This window comes from Pagrus pagrus, assembly GCF_965226575.1.
Source record: "Pagrus pagrus genome assembly, chromosome: 21".
In the NCBI taxonomy this organism is placed as follows: domain Eukaryota; kingdom Metazoa; phylum Chordata; class Actinopteri; order Spariformes; family Sparidae; genus Pagrus; species Pagrus pagrus.
The window spans coordinates 6,479,477-6,498,752 of NC_140208.1; the positions used below are offsets into that span (position 1 = coordinate 6,479,477).

A 19,276-nucleotide genomic window follows, 5' to 3' on the forward strand; every position below is an offset into this window, starting at 1 on the left:
GAATTTGCCAATTTTTCCCTCTTTTATTTTATCAATATCCTTGTACAGTTTATCATCTTTATGCCATTGAATGATATGGATCTGGTCCTCCACAGTGATCTGGAGAAGTCCGTAGAGGAGCTTCAGAGGAACTCGTCAGTGAACCACGGCCTGGTGACGGAGCAGGATGTGGAGCAGAAGAGCAAAGAGCTGAGGATGCTGGGAGAGACGCTCACCGAGCTCAAGAGTGAGTATTGTGTGTTGAGATTACTGTGATTACTGTGGCTTTTCTGGGGTTTCCGCTAGTCATTTTGTCAGTTTGTTCAGCAGTCGATATGCTTCCCTCCTCCTCGCTGTCTGAGTGCTTTTTCCCTGAAATTGCAACAGATTTTTAGGGCAGCTGCTTTCAAAAACTACTGCCAGGCTTCTTCTCACTTTCCAACCCCGCTGTTGCCTCATTATACATAAGTATGTTTCTTTCTTTAAGGGATAAGTCTGGTGATATTGTCTGTGTTTCATATAGTCAACAAATCCAATGAAAAGACCAAAACTAACAAGAAAATGATCCTTTTAACAAGAATTGTGTGTGTCACAGCCGGATATATCTTCTTCCTCTGTGCCATAGACCTCCACTGTTGTACAAAAGCTATTAGATTGCAAGTTGCAAACAAAATCCCACACACTGTCAAGCTTGCAAAGGTACATTTATTTCCAAGGTTAGGTCTAGTAGACAGAAATAAAGTGCCAGTATTTTTATCCAAGTAGTCTTCTTTCTGTATGTCTTATTGTGGTCGCTCAAGTAAAGATAAGTGTACTGAAATGACTTCAACTGCTGCACTGTAGTTGAAGTTTTGGGTCATAACTCAGGTTCTTGTTTTGCTAAAATGCTCTGTGTGTGTCACATCGATTTTAAGAAAAGTCACAGATGAATATTTATGAATTTTCTCAGACTTAAATTGGTATTCATGAAGTTTCAGGTTTAGCCTCTTGTCCTGCTGCTCTGACCCGTTAACTTCCCCTCTCCATCTTGAATATTAACGAGGAACTCCAATGCTCGCGGGAGCCCCATTATAATAAGATACGGACTGACCACTGCCTGCTAGCATGTCCTCGTAGCGCCTACGAATGCATCACAGTATTTCACAGTCAGGTGGACAGATTTCAGTGTCCAACATCTTAAAACACTGGCAGTGAATCGTCCACACGCCTACAGTCGAGCACAGATTTTGTTTTTGTTTCGTCCGGCATGCCCTTCCCTCTCGTTTTTCCAACCTCCACTGAATCCTCCTCCTAAATATGACAGGAAAATCCTGTAGCTTCAAATAGCTGCGACAGAAACAGCCTCCTGTCTTCCCTTCCTGTAATCCTCCCCCCTCCCTCCCTCCATACCTCCGTCAGTCTGTGCCTCCATTCTTCCACACATCATTATCTCAACACATCCCTCTGACATCTCTCTTAAATCCATCTGCCTATCATTCTTCCCCTGCTTATCCCCTCTCCTCTCTCTCCCTCCCTCCCATGCAGACCAGTTCCCCAGTCTGCAGAGTAAGATGCGGGTGGTGCTGAGGGTGGAGGTGGAGGCTGTTAAGTTTCTGAAAGAGGAGCCACATCGTCTGGACGCCCTGCTGAAGCGCTGCAACACCATGACTGATGCGCTCAGCACGCTCCGCAGGTATAGATATCAAACACAGTCTCAGTCTGCTTAGATAATGTCTGATTTTCTTATTGAACCAGGTGAGCTCACAGCCTGTCCTGCTGTCGACGCTTTCATCGTGCTTTTCTGTGAGCCTGTTGTCAGAGTCATGCTGCTTTTAACAATCCTCACACTCATAAATACTGAAGAATAGGGGAATTTAAATGGGAATTGTTTAATGATGTAAAGTCATACCTGAGTTTCAGTACGATAGCAAAATGATTCCTTACTTTTACATGTTTTAATGTTTGTATCTTTATTTGTTATATGCACAAGTACAAATATTTTAAAAGATAGGATGTAAACAAAGGCATTCACAATAAAAGTAAACAAATTACATTCACATTTATCTACATATAGTCAGAAATGCTTTTGCAGGAAATGTTCCATTTTGCGATGATTATTTTTCACTGTTTGCTGACATTTTGAAAAGACTAAATGGTTTAAAAAGTAATCAGATTATTTCATGATGGAGATAACGCCCTGATGGCTGAGGGGTTTGAAACAATGACCATGACTATCTTCAGTTTGAGACCTTTGTTGTTCCCCATCTCTCTCCAATCATCTCCTGTCATGGCTCTAATGTTGAAGCTTTTCGAGCCTAAATAAGAATTTCATTTGCAAAATCGTGTATTTTATCTTCTATTGTTTGTAAGTTCTAGGTTGCTTCTCTAACACAGTGTAGGACATCATGGTGTCCTGTGTTGTAGTCTCTTGTATTCCTCCTATATGTACAGACAAGTCACAGAGGGTGTGTGGAAGAGCCCTGAAGACCTCTCCAGCCAATCACAGAAGAGAGCGGAGGACATGAGTCGCACCTCTGACCTGGACATCCTCAACAGTCCTCCTCTCAGCCTCACCGACCTGACCACCAGCTCCGGCCTGGCCAACTGGATGCCCGTGTCCGTCAGCGACGCCGACACCTCTGGCCCCGAGCAGGACATCCAGCCTTCGATGGGCTTCAGGAACCGAGTCCTCGACGAGCTGCCGAGTCGGCGTCCGGCTGATAAGTCTGTGTCGGCCGAAGTCAGACTGGTAATCAGCTGCTGATTATGTGAATCTTTCTTCATTTTCTGATCATACAGCTGTGAACAATCTAACGCTAAATGCACATTATTATGTCAGGATGAGCCAGATGGCAAATGTCCATTTACATTTAAAACTGCATCTAAAGGTGCTTAATCTTCTTATTGAGACTCTGTGCACACACCAGCAGGTGAGGTTTTATTAGAGAAAACAGAGCATGAATGTGTCTTAATTATGTTTTTCCAGCTCAGCCTGTTTGCTGTTTGCATGCTGCAGCTCCTCATCTGTCTATATCTGTATATGTGTCAGGCGGCAGAGCGGGACTGGGAGGAGAAGCGTGCCAGCTTGACCCAGTTCAGCGCCCAGGACATCAACCGCCTGCTGGAAGAGACCCAAGCTGAGCTGATGAAGGCCATCCCAGATCTGGACTTCGCTGCCAGGCACATCAACAAGCCTGCAGTGCCCCCCAAGCCCCAGATCACCATCCCAATAACCTCCACCACGGCTACTTCTCCCGCAGCTGGGACCACTGGCAGCACAGCCACCACCACCACCTCCACCACCACACCCAGCAGCGACCAGCAGCCTGGCAAAGTGCAGCTGGCAGCCCAGAAGCTGAACAGTATGGAGGGGGCTGGTTCACATCGAGGGTCGGGTGAGTTTTTTACGACCATCTGTGCTCTAAACTCTGTTTATTCGTCTTGTTATACAGTTGGTTTAAACTTGTTGTCCCTGTTGTTTACAGTGGATCTAAATGTGGCACGGTATCGTACTGAGAAACCCTCCAAGTCTCCACCGCCACCGCCACCTCGCCGAAGCTTCCCGTCGGCGCACGGCCTCACCACCAACCGCACCGGAGAGGTCATCGTCACCAACAAGAGTCTGAAGGTGAGATTCAGAGCTGTTTTAATGCGAGCCCGAGGGGGAGGAAGTCACACTCATGATGAGCGTTTCAATGTTAAATGAAGTGAAGCGATGACTTATTACCATGCAAACATAATATCCTGAGCAGGGTCCAAAATGAACTTTTAATGGCTGATATTCACAGCCCCAAAAAATTTTTCGACCGGCCATAAATCATTAAGTCATTAAAAATTCTCACACATACTCTCGGCATATACTTGCAGACTCTCTTTGCATTTAGTGTTTGGGTTGGTCTAATTACTGATATATGTGGCTATCAGAAATTGCCTGCTTGTTTCTTTCTGGGCGATTTTTGTCATTTCATTTTACTAATTGAATAGTCTGCCTCTGAAGAACAAGCGAGAGCTGCTGCTCAGTGTGGGGGCAGAGTGGTATCACATCTAATTTTGCAAATTAGGGTCTTATTTCATCCAAACAGGAGGTGAGTGTGGAAACGGTGGAAAGAATAACAAATAAGGTTTTGGTGAGTTTTGTTTTTGCATTAGTTAAGAATGCAATTAAGGTTTTCTTAGTTCGGTGCGAGAAAGAAACTTGAATTCATATTTCCTTTTTAATAAGGAAGGAATACTTTCTTGTATGAAATAATTTTTTTATTTTAAGTCTGTGAAACATACTGTGGCGCACACTCCTCTTCTCCCTCTGTGTGTATGTGTGGCAGTTGTGTTGGTGTGGAAATCTCAGGAATAGCCATTTGTTATGCTGACAGTGGCCAGTCGGAAAATTTTAACATATCGTCCGACCCTTGTTAGTGTGAAGTTCTCCTCTGTGGTACCCAGCTCAATTACCACCAGCAGCTAGCTGGATAAAATAAGCATAACTGTAGCAACGGGACAGCGAGGGTCATTTATAAAATTGGGACACGATTATAGATGGTAATGTGTGGCACGTATCAGGTGCTGTGTTATGGACCCTGATCTCAAAATGCCCTCAATTTGAGTAATTGGCAGCTAGTCAGTTAAAACAAAAGCTATAACAAGTGTTCTTCACCCTGAAATTGAAATGAGAGTTAGGATTAGGAGTAAAATGTTCACATATCGGCAGACATACACACTTTAAAAATAAAAAGAAAAAAGGATCCCTTAAATGTGGTTCTCTAACTCTTGAGATAAGGATATGTAATAGAGGCAGGATATTTCACAATTTAACAAACTTTAACTTTAAACTTTATTTTCTAAAGTGACATCAGTGAATGAAACAGTAAACTTCACTGAAAATGTAATAATTAAAGATTACCCCGCGCAGCTTTTTCTGCATTATAACCTCTAAAAAAGGTTGTCATATTGACAACATGTACACCAAAACTAATATATCTCAGTCAACATCAGCCTAAAAGAAAGCATTTCTTAATTAAAAGAGTCTACGGGCAGGTGTTATAAATAAGGCAGTGTTTGCTGTGTCAAAAAAAGCTTTGTCATTAAAGCATTAAGCAGGTTTATGAGCGACTGAACCGCGGAGCCACTAGATAAACATCCAGCGGTTTTAATTAATATGACAGCGAGTGTCGCTGAGTGATGTGAGCAGAGCTGCTGCTGTTTTAATTCAGGTGAACCACACCTGTTTACTGCTGCTGCTGGTTTAAAGCTTCAGTGTTGTGTTAATGCAAATGCAGACGGTCCTGCAACAGCCGGAAATATTAGGGAGAGGCCATTTTAAGGATTTCAGTCAGGTGTTTAAGATACTCAGCTTGAAGCCTCGGTGGTGTTGTATGAAGGGATTCTGTGAGACGCGTTGGATTATGACCCACATATTAAGAAAGCTGCTCTCACATGTGAAACAGAGTGAGATCGCTGTTGGCTGGGGGCAGTTTTAGGTTTGGCTTTCAGGCACTCAACAAGCTGCTGCTGCTCTAAAGCCTCCCTAAAACCTTTTTCAAAAAAAAGCTTTCTGTTGAAGCCCCACACACAATTCAGGCACGGTAATCTTCCTCGCTTCAGGCCCTGGGTAAAGAAGGACTGTAGTAGTTGATGTTATATTTTCATCATGGTATAGATGTATGGATTGATGAAGTTACACCTATCTGACGATAAATGAGTGTTTCCATTATCATATCTGCACATCACCGTTAGAACAAGCTGCTCCTTCTACCTCTGGCTAATCTGGAGTCGGTCCATTGTCCTGTGACCTTTACCGTCAATACACTCGCAGCCCTGTGCTGATTGGATTGATTGTTGATGCTGTGGAGCCATTGTTGGTAAACCAGATACACTGAAGAACATGAAGACCCTACAATAGGCTGCTAGCTTTTAGCTGCGGACCCTTGAATAGAGATCGAACCGTCACTTAACCCCTGCCTCTGTTGACGTCAAGGCTGAAACTCACCATTATTTTATTTTTTACCTCCACCCAGGAGATTATGTTTTAGCAGGATTACACAAAAGTTTAGGTGACTGGTATCTATAAGTGAGTACAAAAGGGGACTATTGAGCCCTGGCAGAGGTATGCAATCTACTAGTGCCCTTCTACTTCTTGATTATGATTTCAATCATGCATTTGTTCAATAAAATGACCAAAAATATGATTTGATGCAGGTACGGAGAGTCCAGGACAAATGATCTGCTATTCAGTCTGGAGATTTTCTAACATCTTTATTTTTTATTTTCAGATGGAGGAAGATGGTGAGTTGCCGAAGACTCTGGTGAAGCTGAGGCGGACCCCGTCTGACACCCCTCGACCTGCCTCGACTCCGCCTGTGATCGCTGCGTCGGCCATCCAGGACGAGGACGATGAAGAGAAGATAATCGCTGAGTTAGAGGTACGTTTAGTTAATCTGTCAAACAGAGATTTTAAACGTACATTCCTGATTTGTGTTGCCCATATCAGCGTGATAACATGTCTCTGCCACACTCTCTCACACAACAACCACGGATCAAAGATATTTCAGAGAACGCCTGTAAAAGATTGTAATAATCGATACTGCACCCTACCAAAGGCCGCACCCAACCCTGCCTGCACCTTTGGGTCCCTGGGCAGAAAGGTAAACTTCCAGCAGTCCTCTCCGTCTGCCACGCCTGTGGACTGTGCTTCTACTTCCGCTGACTCTCCGTACTGGCATCCTTTTTTATTCCCTTTTTTACTCAAACCTTTATAACCACTAATACGCAAAGCATCAGCACCTCTATACAGAGCAGAAGTGTGAACATTTAAGTTGTAAAAACTGGGCTGGTAGAAAGCACAGATTTAGACGTTCATTCACTTTTCACCTTCTGTGTGAAAAGCGTTATATGCCTGACTCAAACTGTTAACCCACACAGCAGCTCTGGTAGTGTCTGTTATCGGGAGTTTATAAGCTGTAGTTTTGCGGGTAAACACACCTACTTCTTGGGACACTCACGGTCTGATCTGGCGATATGAGGGCCAGACGAGTGTGTCTGGTACAGTGTTGCTATCTGGGCACGATTAAAAATTCAAATAAAGGTTTAACTGAGTAGTAAATATACATCACTCACTGCAGGATATGGTCTTGAGTGTGGTTTCAGTTTCAGATGCTGTACTGAACTTCCCTTTCTAACCTTGTTAACAGTTCCTCTGCTGACTTTCCGCTCCGAACACAATATGATCTTTGTGTGTTTAATCCTCTCATCTGTGTTAATATACAACCTTGTAGTTGATACTGTGATGTGCAGTGAGTCATCGATCGAAGCCGATGATGTATTTAGTTTTTTCCCTACAGACTGTGAGCAGCGAGTGTGCACCTTGACAGCTCCGGTGACACATTTAGCCGAGTAAAGAGGTCTTGTTTTTGTTGGAATTACCTCACAACGGCGCCGAGCAGGTAGCTGTCAAAATAGAGGACAGCGACGGGGAGGGAGGGGGAGGGAGGGGGAGGGAAGGTGAGGGAGGGGATTTTAGGTTCAGAACGTTTCTCTGAAAAAGACCATTTTGTTAGATGGATGTTTTTAAATTCAGATCCTGTTTTGATTCACTGAAGGCGTTCAGGGCACCGTGCTGTGTCTAAAGTTCTTGCCAACAGGGATTAATGTCAGCTGAATAAAATAAAGTCTAATATTAGTTCCCATGGTAGAGAGTTTTCATTTTCAGTGTGCACACTGTTTACCAATTCATGAAAGGTTAACAAGCAAAACTGGACTCTTTTGGGACCGTAGAGTTCCTGTTTTCTGTTTGTTTATCTGCACAGTAAATAAAAAATGAAAATTAAAAGAGCAAACTTCTGAAAGGTCAAAACACAAAGAGAGAATCAAACGGTAACAACGAGCCACAGAGGCAAAAAGCCAAGAGGTTTTCTCATGAGGAGAAAACATCAGAAGAGCAACAAAACTGCAGACAAACAGTATTTTACAAAAGAAAAGGAAAAACAATCAAAGGTAGAAGAAATGTACATACACTTGACTCCTATAGAGTCCATTTTCCCATTTTCTGGCAAATGTTTCATCCTTATTCCTCAGGGATATACTGTACATACACAATCTCATTACGTAAAATTAAAGCGTATGTTAGTGTTTTCACACGACCAGACGATTTGGGAATAAACACGTCTTAACACATTTTTTAAAAAGCTCTGCGTGAACGATTACAAAATTGGTAGGGATTGAATTCAAGAGTCTAGGAGATGCTCTTGATTTAGTATTTGAAGTTTCTTAAGATCCCGAAGCGAATGCTTCCCTGTTTTGTAGTTGTGTAGAGACAGAATAATAAAGTAATATAGACGCTGAAGTAATCATTGACGGCAAAGAGATTTTGAAATACATGCTCCAACATATCTCCAAACAGAAACACTGACTCTTTTTAAAGTCATCCAGCCAATCCTGGCCCTGTATTTAGCAAACACACGAGTGATGTGGACACAGCCTCCAGTGCATAAACACTGACAACTGACTTTGCGGTGAAATAGGCAACATCTTGTGTCCAGTGGGAGCTGTAGACATTACACGGTGAACGTGCACATTGATTGTTTATGTGAAATGACACTCATTGTATGTATCTTTGCAAAAATCAGAACATGATGTGGCCAAAAGTATGTGGACAAGACTAGTCTGGAGTTTCACTGTTTCCAAAATCGCTGTCACTATGTGAAACAAAGACAACAACCTCCAAGCTAGCACCCTACACAGCAAAAACAGTTGTTAGCATTAGCCATTTTAATCCTAGGGCACGCCCTCCTCCCCACGTGCAAAACCAGTGTTTCCCAAAACTATTTTGCAGGGACATGTTCGCTGCATCCTGGGTTTAGCGCCGCCCGTGAAGATTGTGGGTGTGTTTTGTGCTTCTGTGACTGTAAAACAACCTTAATTCAGTTGAAAGTTCTGTTAAAATCTCTTTCCTCTCGGCTCCCACAGAACAGCACTCACTCTCCGGGGCCGATGAAGGGCCCCACCGTCGCCGCCCGGCTCAAACACCTTCAACAAGGCAGCCTAGAGAGGCCCAAAACCCGCAAGCAGAAAGAGGATATCCCCAAAGTCCAGGGCCAGCAGCAGGTATTCCACTTCTAAAACCTCCACCTCTGACGCTCCGTCTGCCTCTGCCTCTCCTCTCTGCTGTCACTTCCAGGAAGTTTCCCCCTGCGACTTCTGCAGCACGACACAAACTGTGTAGGCCCTACCAGCAGACAGAATGAGATTACACAAACACCAGAGGGGGAACTATCTACAGAAACCTTGATTTTTACCAGTTCTTGATGTGTGTTTTCAGTTACTGGATCTAACCTAGCTTGCTTAGAGATCAAGTTTTTGTCGTACGAGTATGTCGATGTTTTGATTTCCTGAGGAAGGTCTTGGTGGTGCTTGTGACTGATTAAACTAGCTTTATTATTATAGATCTATCAGAGACATCTTTTGCCTCCATTGTGCAACAAAATCTTCAGTAATGCCACGGAATGATTTCATATCTCGACGTGATATTGATGATATTTCACCATTGATCCAGTCATGTATTCTCTCACTGAATCCTCATCGCTCCCTTTATTCATCCAGTAATCACCACATGCTGCTCATTTTGTATCACCCATCCTTTAAATCTCGAGGTAGTGCGGCATTAGCAAAGTATTTCAGCACGTTAGCGTGGCTGCTAATAAACAGCCTGAAAGGTTCCAGCCAAAAGGCCAATCCATTAAGCTAGCTCACTCAGAATTGCCTTTTTTTAACAGCTCTAATGCTACGACTTATTATGCAAGATGACAAGAGCGAAGCACAAGGTGCAAGGTTACCTTAAAAAGCTGATTTTGTAGACGAGCTTTTCGGTTTTAATGTGTGCAATAAGCGTATTTATAGAAGTAAGAGAGAGGAAGAGGAGCTTTGTGAAGGCAGCAGAGGAAAAACAAAATATATGCGGAAGGCAAAAGCTGCTGCAAGGATTTAAATCATTGAAGCAACCGTGTACCTAATTATGGAATTTATTTAAACCTTACCATCTATCTGAATTTATGTTGTTTAAATTAGCTGCGTTTCCATCGCAGGACTTTTCCTCAGAGACTGTGGGAACCTTTGGAGGAAACTGTTTACCAAATCTTTGTGGGTATTAATCCACGGTGGAAACAGAAAACAGGAAAACAAAGAAAGGAAACTTTCTGTTCCATTATTGAACTTTGAAGTATTTTCAGGTTTAAAATTTAATAAACATTTTTGTTTCCTTGCTCGAAATGAGGGTCTAAGGACAAAGATGTACACTGGACAGATTGTTAAAATGTCTGGCTATAATTAAAATGATTCGACTCGCCTTAAAATTCAAACTTGAACTACCAGGCTACCGAGGCAGGATGTCTGTCGTATCAGGTTGCGTTCTGTCACGTGACCCATGAAAGCAATAATTTACAAAACCTCTTGAAATTACAAAGAATGAAAATCAAGCGACTTAAATTCAGATGGATGTTTGTCAAAGTCAAATATTTCCTATAAATTCAGTGGTTTATTATTAATGCCAACATGAAGCAGAGATTAAATTCCACAATTGGGTTTTTTATTTACCTATAAAATTCAAATGATTACGACATTTCTTTGCTCGTACACGCATACAGACTCAAACACTGGAGTTGTGACAGGAAACCTCGACTGAAGACCGTAAAGTTGCCCAGCAGCGATGTGTGGAAGCTGAGAACGATTCAACTTTATGCAAATATCCTCTTAGAGACACCAATCACTCTCATTTATCCCCTCCGGAAAAACATTTTTTTTTTCTTCTTCAGCTCAACACAAAATGTAGAAAAAACTGTCAACAGCTTCTAAATATGAAAAAGAAAATGTTGCCTGAAAACTCATCGCTCAGGAAAAGAGAAGGATGAAAAAGAAAATGTTGCCTGAAAACTCATCGCTCAGGAAAAGAGAACCACTTCATCCTGCACCAGTGTGGTGACCAGGAGGGATAAAGTGCCAATCAGAGCTGAGTATGTAAATGAAATGAGCTTCAGGCTCATGAGAGGCCAGAGAGAGTCTGTATGTGTGAACGGGAGGTTAAACTCAGCACTTGGCCGCTGAACTCTGAAGCCTTTTAGATGTGAAGCTCCACTCGTCTTATCTGCTCCTGCAGACACTCCAAGCTGCCCCCGACCTGCTGAGTGGAGCAGCCTTGACCCATCCTCTGCCACGGTCCTCCAAAAGAGAGAAAATACTCGCTCAGAGAAAATGTTAACACTTCCAGCCAGGGAACACCTTAACTGCTCCCACCAGTCCGCAGATTCACCCAGAATCATCGTCTCTGTTACCGCATTTGATTCAGGAATCTGCTCTGATTAATTCATGAATTTACACATTAAACTTGCAGGACCTCATTTATATGTTTCCAAACACCCTCTGGAAGCGGCTCATCCACCGGAGGCCTCAGACACATTCAGAGACCTAATTTTCATGTATCTGTGAGGACGGTGTCTTTGACAGTAGCTTCCATTAGCCGTAACAGCAATTAGCACATGGCTAACATGGCTGACCTCCACTTGACACGGCGATGCCATCTGGGAGAGCGTAGCACTTCCCTCCACCTCCAGGATTAGTATTCAGGGCTGCTTGTGTCTTGCGCTGGACTGAATCTCAACTCATTTCCATTATTACTTCTCAAAAATTCATCCCCCAAAGAGCCCGAAAGCAAACGGTCATATTATGTTTTTTGGTTTTTTTTCTCTTTGTGCATAAATTTCACTTTTGCATCCGGAGCTCATGTCTTCAGATAATGTCATCACACATGAACATATTCTCTTATTTTTCCTGAACACAGAAAATCAGACGTTATTTAACAGATCATGTGAGTAATTATTTGGTATCAGTAGATAAAACTATCATCTGTCATCCAGTGCTGTGGGTCGAATGGAGCCACATGTATAATAGTTTATGTAAAGAATCACGATACAGCAAAGTTTAACTGCTGCCATCTCATTTTAATCTTTTATTTGTTCGCCCTTTTTTCTGTTGTGGGTGAAAGGAGGCAGTAAACATCGCATGATGCCTGTTTCGGTAATGTGTGCACTCGCCTCGGGCAGAAGAGTGCAGTTGGACTGTGAAATGTTTGTTAACTACAGGCTGTTGGACTGAAGCATCCATCTGCAAGAGCTGCCCGAACAGTGTGACCAAATACTGCACATTATATCTCAAAACTTCCACTTCTGTTGACACAACACACCTGTTTGTTTTAGGGATGCACGATCATATTGGCACGTCATTGGTTTCGGAAGATAAAGGCTGATTATTATGCTTAAAGCAACAGTTCACCCAAAAATGAAAATTCAAGCTAGCCTTGAGCTCAAACTAAAGTTAAGTTTAGATGTCAACTTTCCCTTTGTTGTTCTCTATTAATGAAAAAAACTATTTTGGTTACTCAGATTGTTGTTCAGATTTCAACAAACTCATAAAGACAGCTAGCTTGGCATAAAGGTAGCATAAATGAATGCACAAGCTGAGGAAGAGGGTGTAAATAACGTCTTTTCAGATCAATTTTGCATCTCGGGAGATTTCTGGAGAATTAATTTTACTTCAGACGAGCTGTATGGAGCCATTTTATGCTTCTTTTTAACATTTTAAAATGAGCTCCAGAAATGTTTTGTGGATTACATTCCTTCACCTGACATCAACACGGGGCGTGAGGAGGTAACGACTGAATTTTCATTTTTGGGTGAATTTTCCTTTAAATTATGCACACATGACGTGAACCTTTTGGCTTCGTAGTTTTCCTGTATCTCTGCATCTTCCCGGCACAATAATCTTATTTCCACTACAGGAAAGACTTGATGTCCTCTGCAAAAAAAAAATATGTGCATTTATTTGTATCAGCCTCGGAAATCAGTCCAATATATCGTGCATCTCCGAGCTCGAAGGCAAAGTTGCTGCTGTGCTGTATAAAAAGAGGCGGTGCACTTCTCTAATCCCTTTTCAAGCCCGGGTGGTGCACCTGTCTGCTCATCCTTTTGTTCCTGAGCGTGGTGAGAGAGACACAGATGTACCGGTGTCCCCCCGAGGCACCGAGCAGCACCTTGTCACCACAAACTGTTTTTCTTTCATTGTTGAACTTAAGCTGTTGTCGAGCTCAGATTCTTCCTCCTCGTACAACCTCTTCCAACACAGTCGCAGACAATATGAACATTCGGCAGACGTGAAAGGCTTTTCAAGAGTCGTTTCTTCAGGTGTTACAGCCGGCTGTTAATCTTCACCATCTACATCCGAGCACTGTTAGCCAGAACTCTGATTTTTCTTTGTCGCAGCTTGCGTTTTATTTTTGATATTATTGCACCAACTGAAATTGGTTTCTGAGCAGCCAGACGGGTCAAAGAAACACAAGCAGTCAGATGATCTGAGGGAGGATGAGTGTTTCAGTAATGTCCATTAGCAGCAGCAGCAGAGGGCTACTGAGGGACAGACATCATGTTTGTTTCTCCAGTTGGTTCATTTATTCTGAACTAAAGGAGCCTCTGAGACTCTGCTGCTGGTTAAACAAAGATCAGGTCAGAGAGGAAGAAACGTCTCCTGAAAAACACCCGAGAGCCTCCGATAATACAGAGGAACACTCTCCTCCGACTCCTCTCCTTCTTTACTCTCCTCTCTTTTCCTTGTGTCATTCCTTGTTTCCTGTCCTCTCCTTGTATCCTCTCTTATTCCTTCCTCGTGTTTCCTCTCTCTGTATCTCATTTCATCACGTTGATTTGTTTTCTTTCCTTTCCTCGTCACCTCTCTTCTCCCTCCTCCTCCTTTTCTTGCTTCCTCACCCTATTGCCTCTTTCCTTTTTCCCTCTCCTCTCCTCTCCTCTCCTCTCCTCTCCTCTTGTTACCTCCACTTCCATCTCCTCTTCTTATTTATTATTTCCTCTCCTCTCTGCATCTCTCTGCTCCTTCCTCTTAGCCTATCCTAATATCTCCTTTCCTTGTCTACCCCCCCATCTCTCTTTCAGTTCCCTTAGCCCGTCTCCTCTCCTTATTACCTCTCGTCATCTTTCCTTTCCTTTCCTTCCTTTTTTTATCTTTATCTCATATCCTTTACTCCTCTCCTTTCCTTTCCTTTCCTCTGCTCACCTTCCTTTTCTCATCTTTTTTCCTCACTTGTCTACTCATCTCCTTGTATCCTCTCCTCTTGGCTCTTGTTTCCTCTTCTTTCCTTATCTCCTCTTCCTTTTCACTTTCTTCCCTTTCTTCATCTCCTTGTTTGCTCTCCAATCTCTCCTCTCCTTCCTTGTCTCATCTCCTTGTTTCCTCTCTTTCCTGTCCTCCTGTCCTTGTCCTCTCCTCATTCCGCTGTCTCCTCCTGTGCCTGACGCCCTCCCTCCTCTCCTGTCAGATACATTTCCTCCCTCCATCCGTTCTCCTCCTCTCTGCAGAGAAGAAGAAGAGGAGGAGGACAGATTTTTCTGTCCCAGAGCTCTGACAGCAGAACAGCTCAGTGATCACAGCATCATTTCTGCCTGTTTGCAGCTCAGCGACAGACAGACACACTCGTCCTACTCTTCTCCTCTCTGTCGTCTTCCCACAAGCACGAGGACGATGCACCAAAAACCCTGATGTCCCCGCTGGCCAATCAGGAGATCGAAGCTCAGAGTAGTGTTAGATCAGGAGGGAACACGGATGTGAGGTTGAACAGGAACTTGAAATACATTTGTCTGTTTGTAAATTTTGATTTTTGTCTTTTTTTCTTTTCCCCTCCCTCTCACTGCTTCTTGTTTTGGCTCTTAAATCTTCCCTCTCTGCTTGATTTTTTTGGGGCAGCGCTGAGGTTTTTGTCACCGTGCTCCAGCAGAAAACGCTTCTCATCCTTCTGGCCAGTCGCCATCAGTTTCGCTGATGTTTCCCTTCACCGCTTCTCCTCACATCATTTCAGTCTGTGAGCCAGTCCTTCTCTCCCTTCTCTCTCTCTCGCTTTGCCTTCTTCATCCTCTGTCTGCTTCTCAGGTCTCAGCTGGACTAAATGCGCGAGGAGCGAGTACTCGGATCGTTCTGGTTTTCAGACCTCGAAGGCGTGAGAATTTGTCATTTGTACGATGCGTCAGCCAGAGGTCACCAAATTATCACACTAGGGAGACAAACAGGATGCAAACACACCAACAAACGACTGTAGGTTAGATTTATACATTTGCATCGGCTGTGGAGCTGCAGTGTGAAGCAGCGTGGGGATTTCACTTCTAACATCTGTGTTGCAAATCCATCATGCACCATATCTAACAATCCAACACGATTTCTGTGTCCCAGTTTCATATAACACACTAATTCTCAGCAGGTTTTAGTGAGTTTGAGTTAATTATACTCGACAAAAAGAGTTATGTAACAATGATGATGGAAAAATTCAAGGTACTCCCATAAAGTTGAAGAGTCGCTGCATTGCTGATTAAAGTCAGCAATGCAGCGAGAATGGAGTCACTGTTTTTGTCTCTCATAGTTCATAGATTTGCATTTAGATCAGCCTTTCTCAAAGTGTGGTCCGTGAGAAGATACTGAATGATTTCAAAGCCTCGAAGCGAGTCGGATAGATGTTTTTAATATTAGACCGTGACCGTTTATGCGACACTGCCTGCATAAAATATTTACGATTTCTGTCAAGAAACGATCAGCCGTTGAGCGCTACACTGCTACACTGATGTCTCCATCCAGGCAACAGACACAGTGATGAGTGAGGAGGCGAGGCTGTTTTACCAGACTGTCATCTAATTAGGCTGTAATATGTAATATAATGTTGAAGGGGGCCGACTGTTAACGCTAGGTGGTCCGTGAAAACTGAAACACTGACATAGACGGTGGGGACGTGTCAACCAGTATGTAAGCTAATTTCATTTGCAACAGGGACTTTAAGCAGTGGTGGCTGGTTTGGATTTAATGAATTCAGCCTCATTCTGGAAGAAGTATTTTCAAATTAAGACGTGTGGGATATGCCGATATTATTCAGGATTAGAAGTAAGCTCTAAAGAAAAGCCCACATATCTGAAAGAGAAACACGCCTACTTTAAAAACGTTATGAAAGACTCAACAGGCCGTCAACAGATTTCTGTAAAAATGCACAAATATCACAGCGCTGACCTTTTCAAGAAGGTGGTTGAGCAAATGAAAGACGGAGGCTGCTTGAGTATAGAGAGCTGCATGTAAATGCAAATGTGAGTGTCGTATTCATTTTTATTAGCAATATAAACAGCTTAGTAGTCGTGGTCGTTGCCTTAGAGGGTGTTTAGACTGAGAATAGCTCCGTGTTAAAGCAATGCGAGGGACTGCGTTAGTCAGGACGTACGATCAGGGGAAGTCCAGTTTTAGGAACAAGTTTGAAGGTTCAGATGCAGCCAGTTAATTCAAAGTAAAACATCCAAAGTAGTGAACTCATGTCTCGCTCATCGTCTCTGCTGTTAACATCAGAAAGACGCTGTTCATGTTATAAAATGAATCTAACAGGAATTTTGCTCCTGCATGTGTTCGACTGGCCGACGCAGCGTGTTGTCAGATGACGTTGAAATGAGATGTGACAGCTTCAACTTTCTTGCTTGGCAACCCTGTAGCTCCCCGCGTCAGCCTCACTTTGACACATTACTCTAATTGGCTTTGCCTTTTTCACACCACCACACTTCTCATGACAAGTAAACTGAATTCATGTCTGAATGTGTCGGAGTCTCCCTTCAAAAACAAGTCGCAAATGATTGTGAGAGAAACAGAAATGTTTAAAAACTTTGGAAAACCAATTTGCTCTCTCTCTCGGTTAAGTTCAGTTTACGTTACAGTTTAACTCCGAGGCGTTCTCTTTATTGAACAATTAAAACCTGAAGGGATAACATCAGCATTTCACAAAAAAAAGTCATTTTAATTGGTTAAACTTAAAAATAACAGCAAAACACTATACTCTAACGGCTACTATGAAGTATGACACTGGGACACAGACAATAGTTTCCTTTTTAATTCTCCTGCAACACTCAGTTTCCTTTGTTATAAACATGAACTCAGACCCTGGATGCAACGTGGTTTAAAGGTTTGAACCACAGAAGAGTGAAGAGTCGGGAGATGAAAAGGTTTTTTGGGGTGAAAATATGAAAGTGTGATGTGAACGCGCATCTAAAATGACAAGCTGAGTAATCCTGCGCACAGACTCTGTGCTGTTTGACATTTTCGCTGGAGGGAAATATTAATCTCACACTGCAAGTGTGTATTTTTACCACCGGCAGAAATTAAATTACAAACGGATGTTTCAGTATATAGTTAATACATTTACAGAATGTATTAGTAGTCTCAGAAATAGCATTACAAAGCTAGCACGAAAATAGACAGTTAAAGTATAACCTAAACCACTTCACAGATATATTGTATGTATATTAAATGACCATTTAGTTTTTGTTTTGAAGAAAATCGCTTTATTAACATGTAAAAAAGAAAAAGTATCATCTATGTTTTATATAATCAAGCTTTTTTTGTATTTTTATACTTGAAGAAGAGGATTCATAAGCATGTAACACATTTATTCTGTAAATTTTTATTTTTCTGTGTTAAAGATTTTTTATTTTTTTCTTGCTAACCATGAAACAAAAGCCCATGACCACACCTTGTTGTAGAAGACCAGTGAGCAGACGGTTGTGACGGACCGAACGACGTAAAGTACCACCACATTTATAAAAAAAGCACATTTCCTCCTTCCTTCCTCTAAAAACAATCACCTCACTGATAGGACGCCCCATTTTGTAGCTGTTTTTCCTCTATTATAACCAACAGTGTACGTACACGACACAGATTAACTCTATTGATGGTTTCTTGATGAATGTGTGATTGTTAAAACCATTTGTGGATGTTCAAAAGTGTATATAAACCCAAATAATATATTACAAAATTGATTTTATGTGGACATTTTTTTAGACGGGAAAAAAAATAAATAATCCAAAATGGCATGCATACTGTATACATTCCTGAAAATCTGCACGCTGGGTCAACAGAGGTCTCATTTTCTTGTCAATAATTCTGTGTATACCTGTGAGTGTATGATAGAGTAAACAAATTGTACAGTAACATAGATTTTTGTATTATGTTCAAAATGGGTCAATAAAAGCCCCTTTTACTGTGAGAATAAAGAAAAAAAGGATTATTCTAATAACTACTGAGAAAGATATTTGAATGATATTGTATATCAACTAAATACTGTTCCTCCAGTCTGAGAGTGATGCTTGCTGTGTGGGGTAAGTGTTGTTTGTGAATCGTGAAGAAGAATGATAATCTACTACAAAGTCAGTATAACTAAAGACCAACTAAACCGTGCAAAACAACACGCAACTTTGTGTATGGAAAGTAAAAGTTGCCGCTTCGTGTGTGAGAAAAATCAACCAAACAAAAAACGGTTGCTGCTTTTGTACGTTCCTGTTGTGTTTTTGTGACAATAAAGGTGACCCTCTTATACACGACGGCTGTCGGCGTGGATCTGTGAATTTTTATTTCATTATTGTTTTGGTGTTTGCTTGTTGTTTTGTCTGACTGCCAGTCCAAACCATCATTTTTTTTCCTGCAGTTTTGTTTGAAAAATTAATAAAAAATAGAACAATTATTAAAATATTAAAAAACTTGCCGCAACACAACAAAAAAATGTAAGAAAACACAACTCCACGGAAAATAGGACCAGCACGAATTTTCACAAAACACAATTTCAGACAGTGTGACGTTTCAAAAACACGACAATGGTCAATTAATTATTGCAGCTCTAATCTGTTTTGCTTATTGAAACACAACGTGCCTCATTCAAGAACATATTTGTGTTTGGATCGAACATATTTTTTGCGAGCCTCATCTAACAAAAGACGCTCCCACAAATCTAAGCTAAATTAAATTAAGCTGAAAATTAAATACATTACAAAAACATCTGTCGTTGCCTCGTCTTCTGGTTCTCCTTCTGTCGGGCTTTATGGTGATTGAACCGCGGCCCTGAAGCTAAAAACCATCAGAAATAATTTCAGAAGACACGACATTTCACAAAACACAGCAAAATTAAAGAAACACAACATTTCAGAAAACAAAACAAAGTCTGAAGTACGTTTCCTGTCGTCCGGCCAGCCCTGCAGCACACGGTGGCATTTTAGCTGCGCATTAAGACGCTGCCATGTTTATTCGATTGTCCTTTATATAGACCGCCGATCAAACTGATTAGAACGAGTGATCACTCGGAGCACCTTTGGACCCGGTGATGGTGCCAGATGAAAGTCGGGGAATCACCAAAGTATTGCAATAATAGTTGTTGAGATATGTCACTCAAAAACTTGTGTCAACGCTGGAGGTTAATGTCAGAAGATCA

At 42.1% G+C, this 19,276-nt stretch overlaps 1 protein-coding gene across 3 annotated transcripts in view; it reads left to right on the forward strand.

The window, feature by feature from the left end:
- srcin1b (SRC kinase signaling inhibitor 1b) overlaps positions 1-18,392 on the forward strand; it is a 113,629-nt gene extending 95,237 nt beyond the window's left edge. Inside the window, exons 14-22 of one of the 3 annotated variants that reach the window (XM_084342602.1) lie at positions 96-226; positions 1,504-1,651; positions 2,410-2,707; positions 3,008-3,353; positions 3,444-3,586; positions 6,225-6,374; positions 6,495-6,596; positions 8,917-9,054; positions 14,458-18,392. In XM_084342602.1, the coding sequence (XP_084198728.1) occupies positions 96-226; positions 1,504-1,651; positions 2,410-2,707; positions 3,008-3,353; positions 3,444-3,586; positions 6,225-6,374; positions 6,495-6,596; positions 8,917-9,054; positions 14,458-14,544 (1,543 nt within the window). In that variant the 3' untranslated portion in view covers positions 14,545-18,392. Of the gene's footprint in view, positions 1-95; positions 227-1,503; positions 1,652-2,382; positions 2,708-3,007; positions 3,354-3,443; positions 3,587-6,224; positions 6,375-6,494; positions 6,597-8,916 lie in introns of all 3 variants that reach the window. The other 2 variants (XM_084342601.1, XM_084342603.1) reach the window with 2 other exon arrangements.
- Positions 18,393-19,276: the final 884 nt, after the last annotated feature.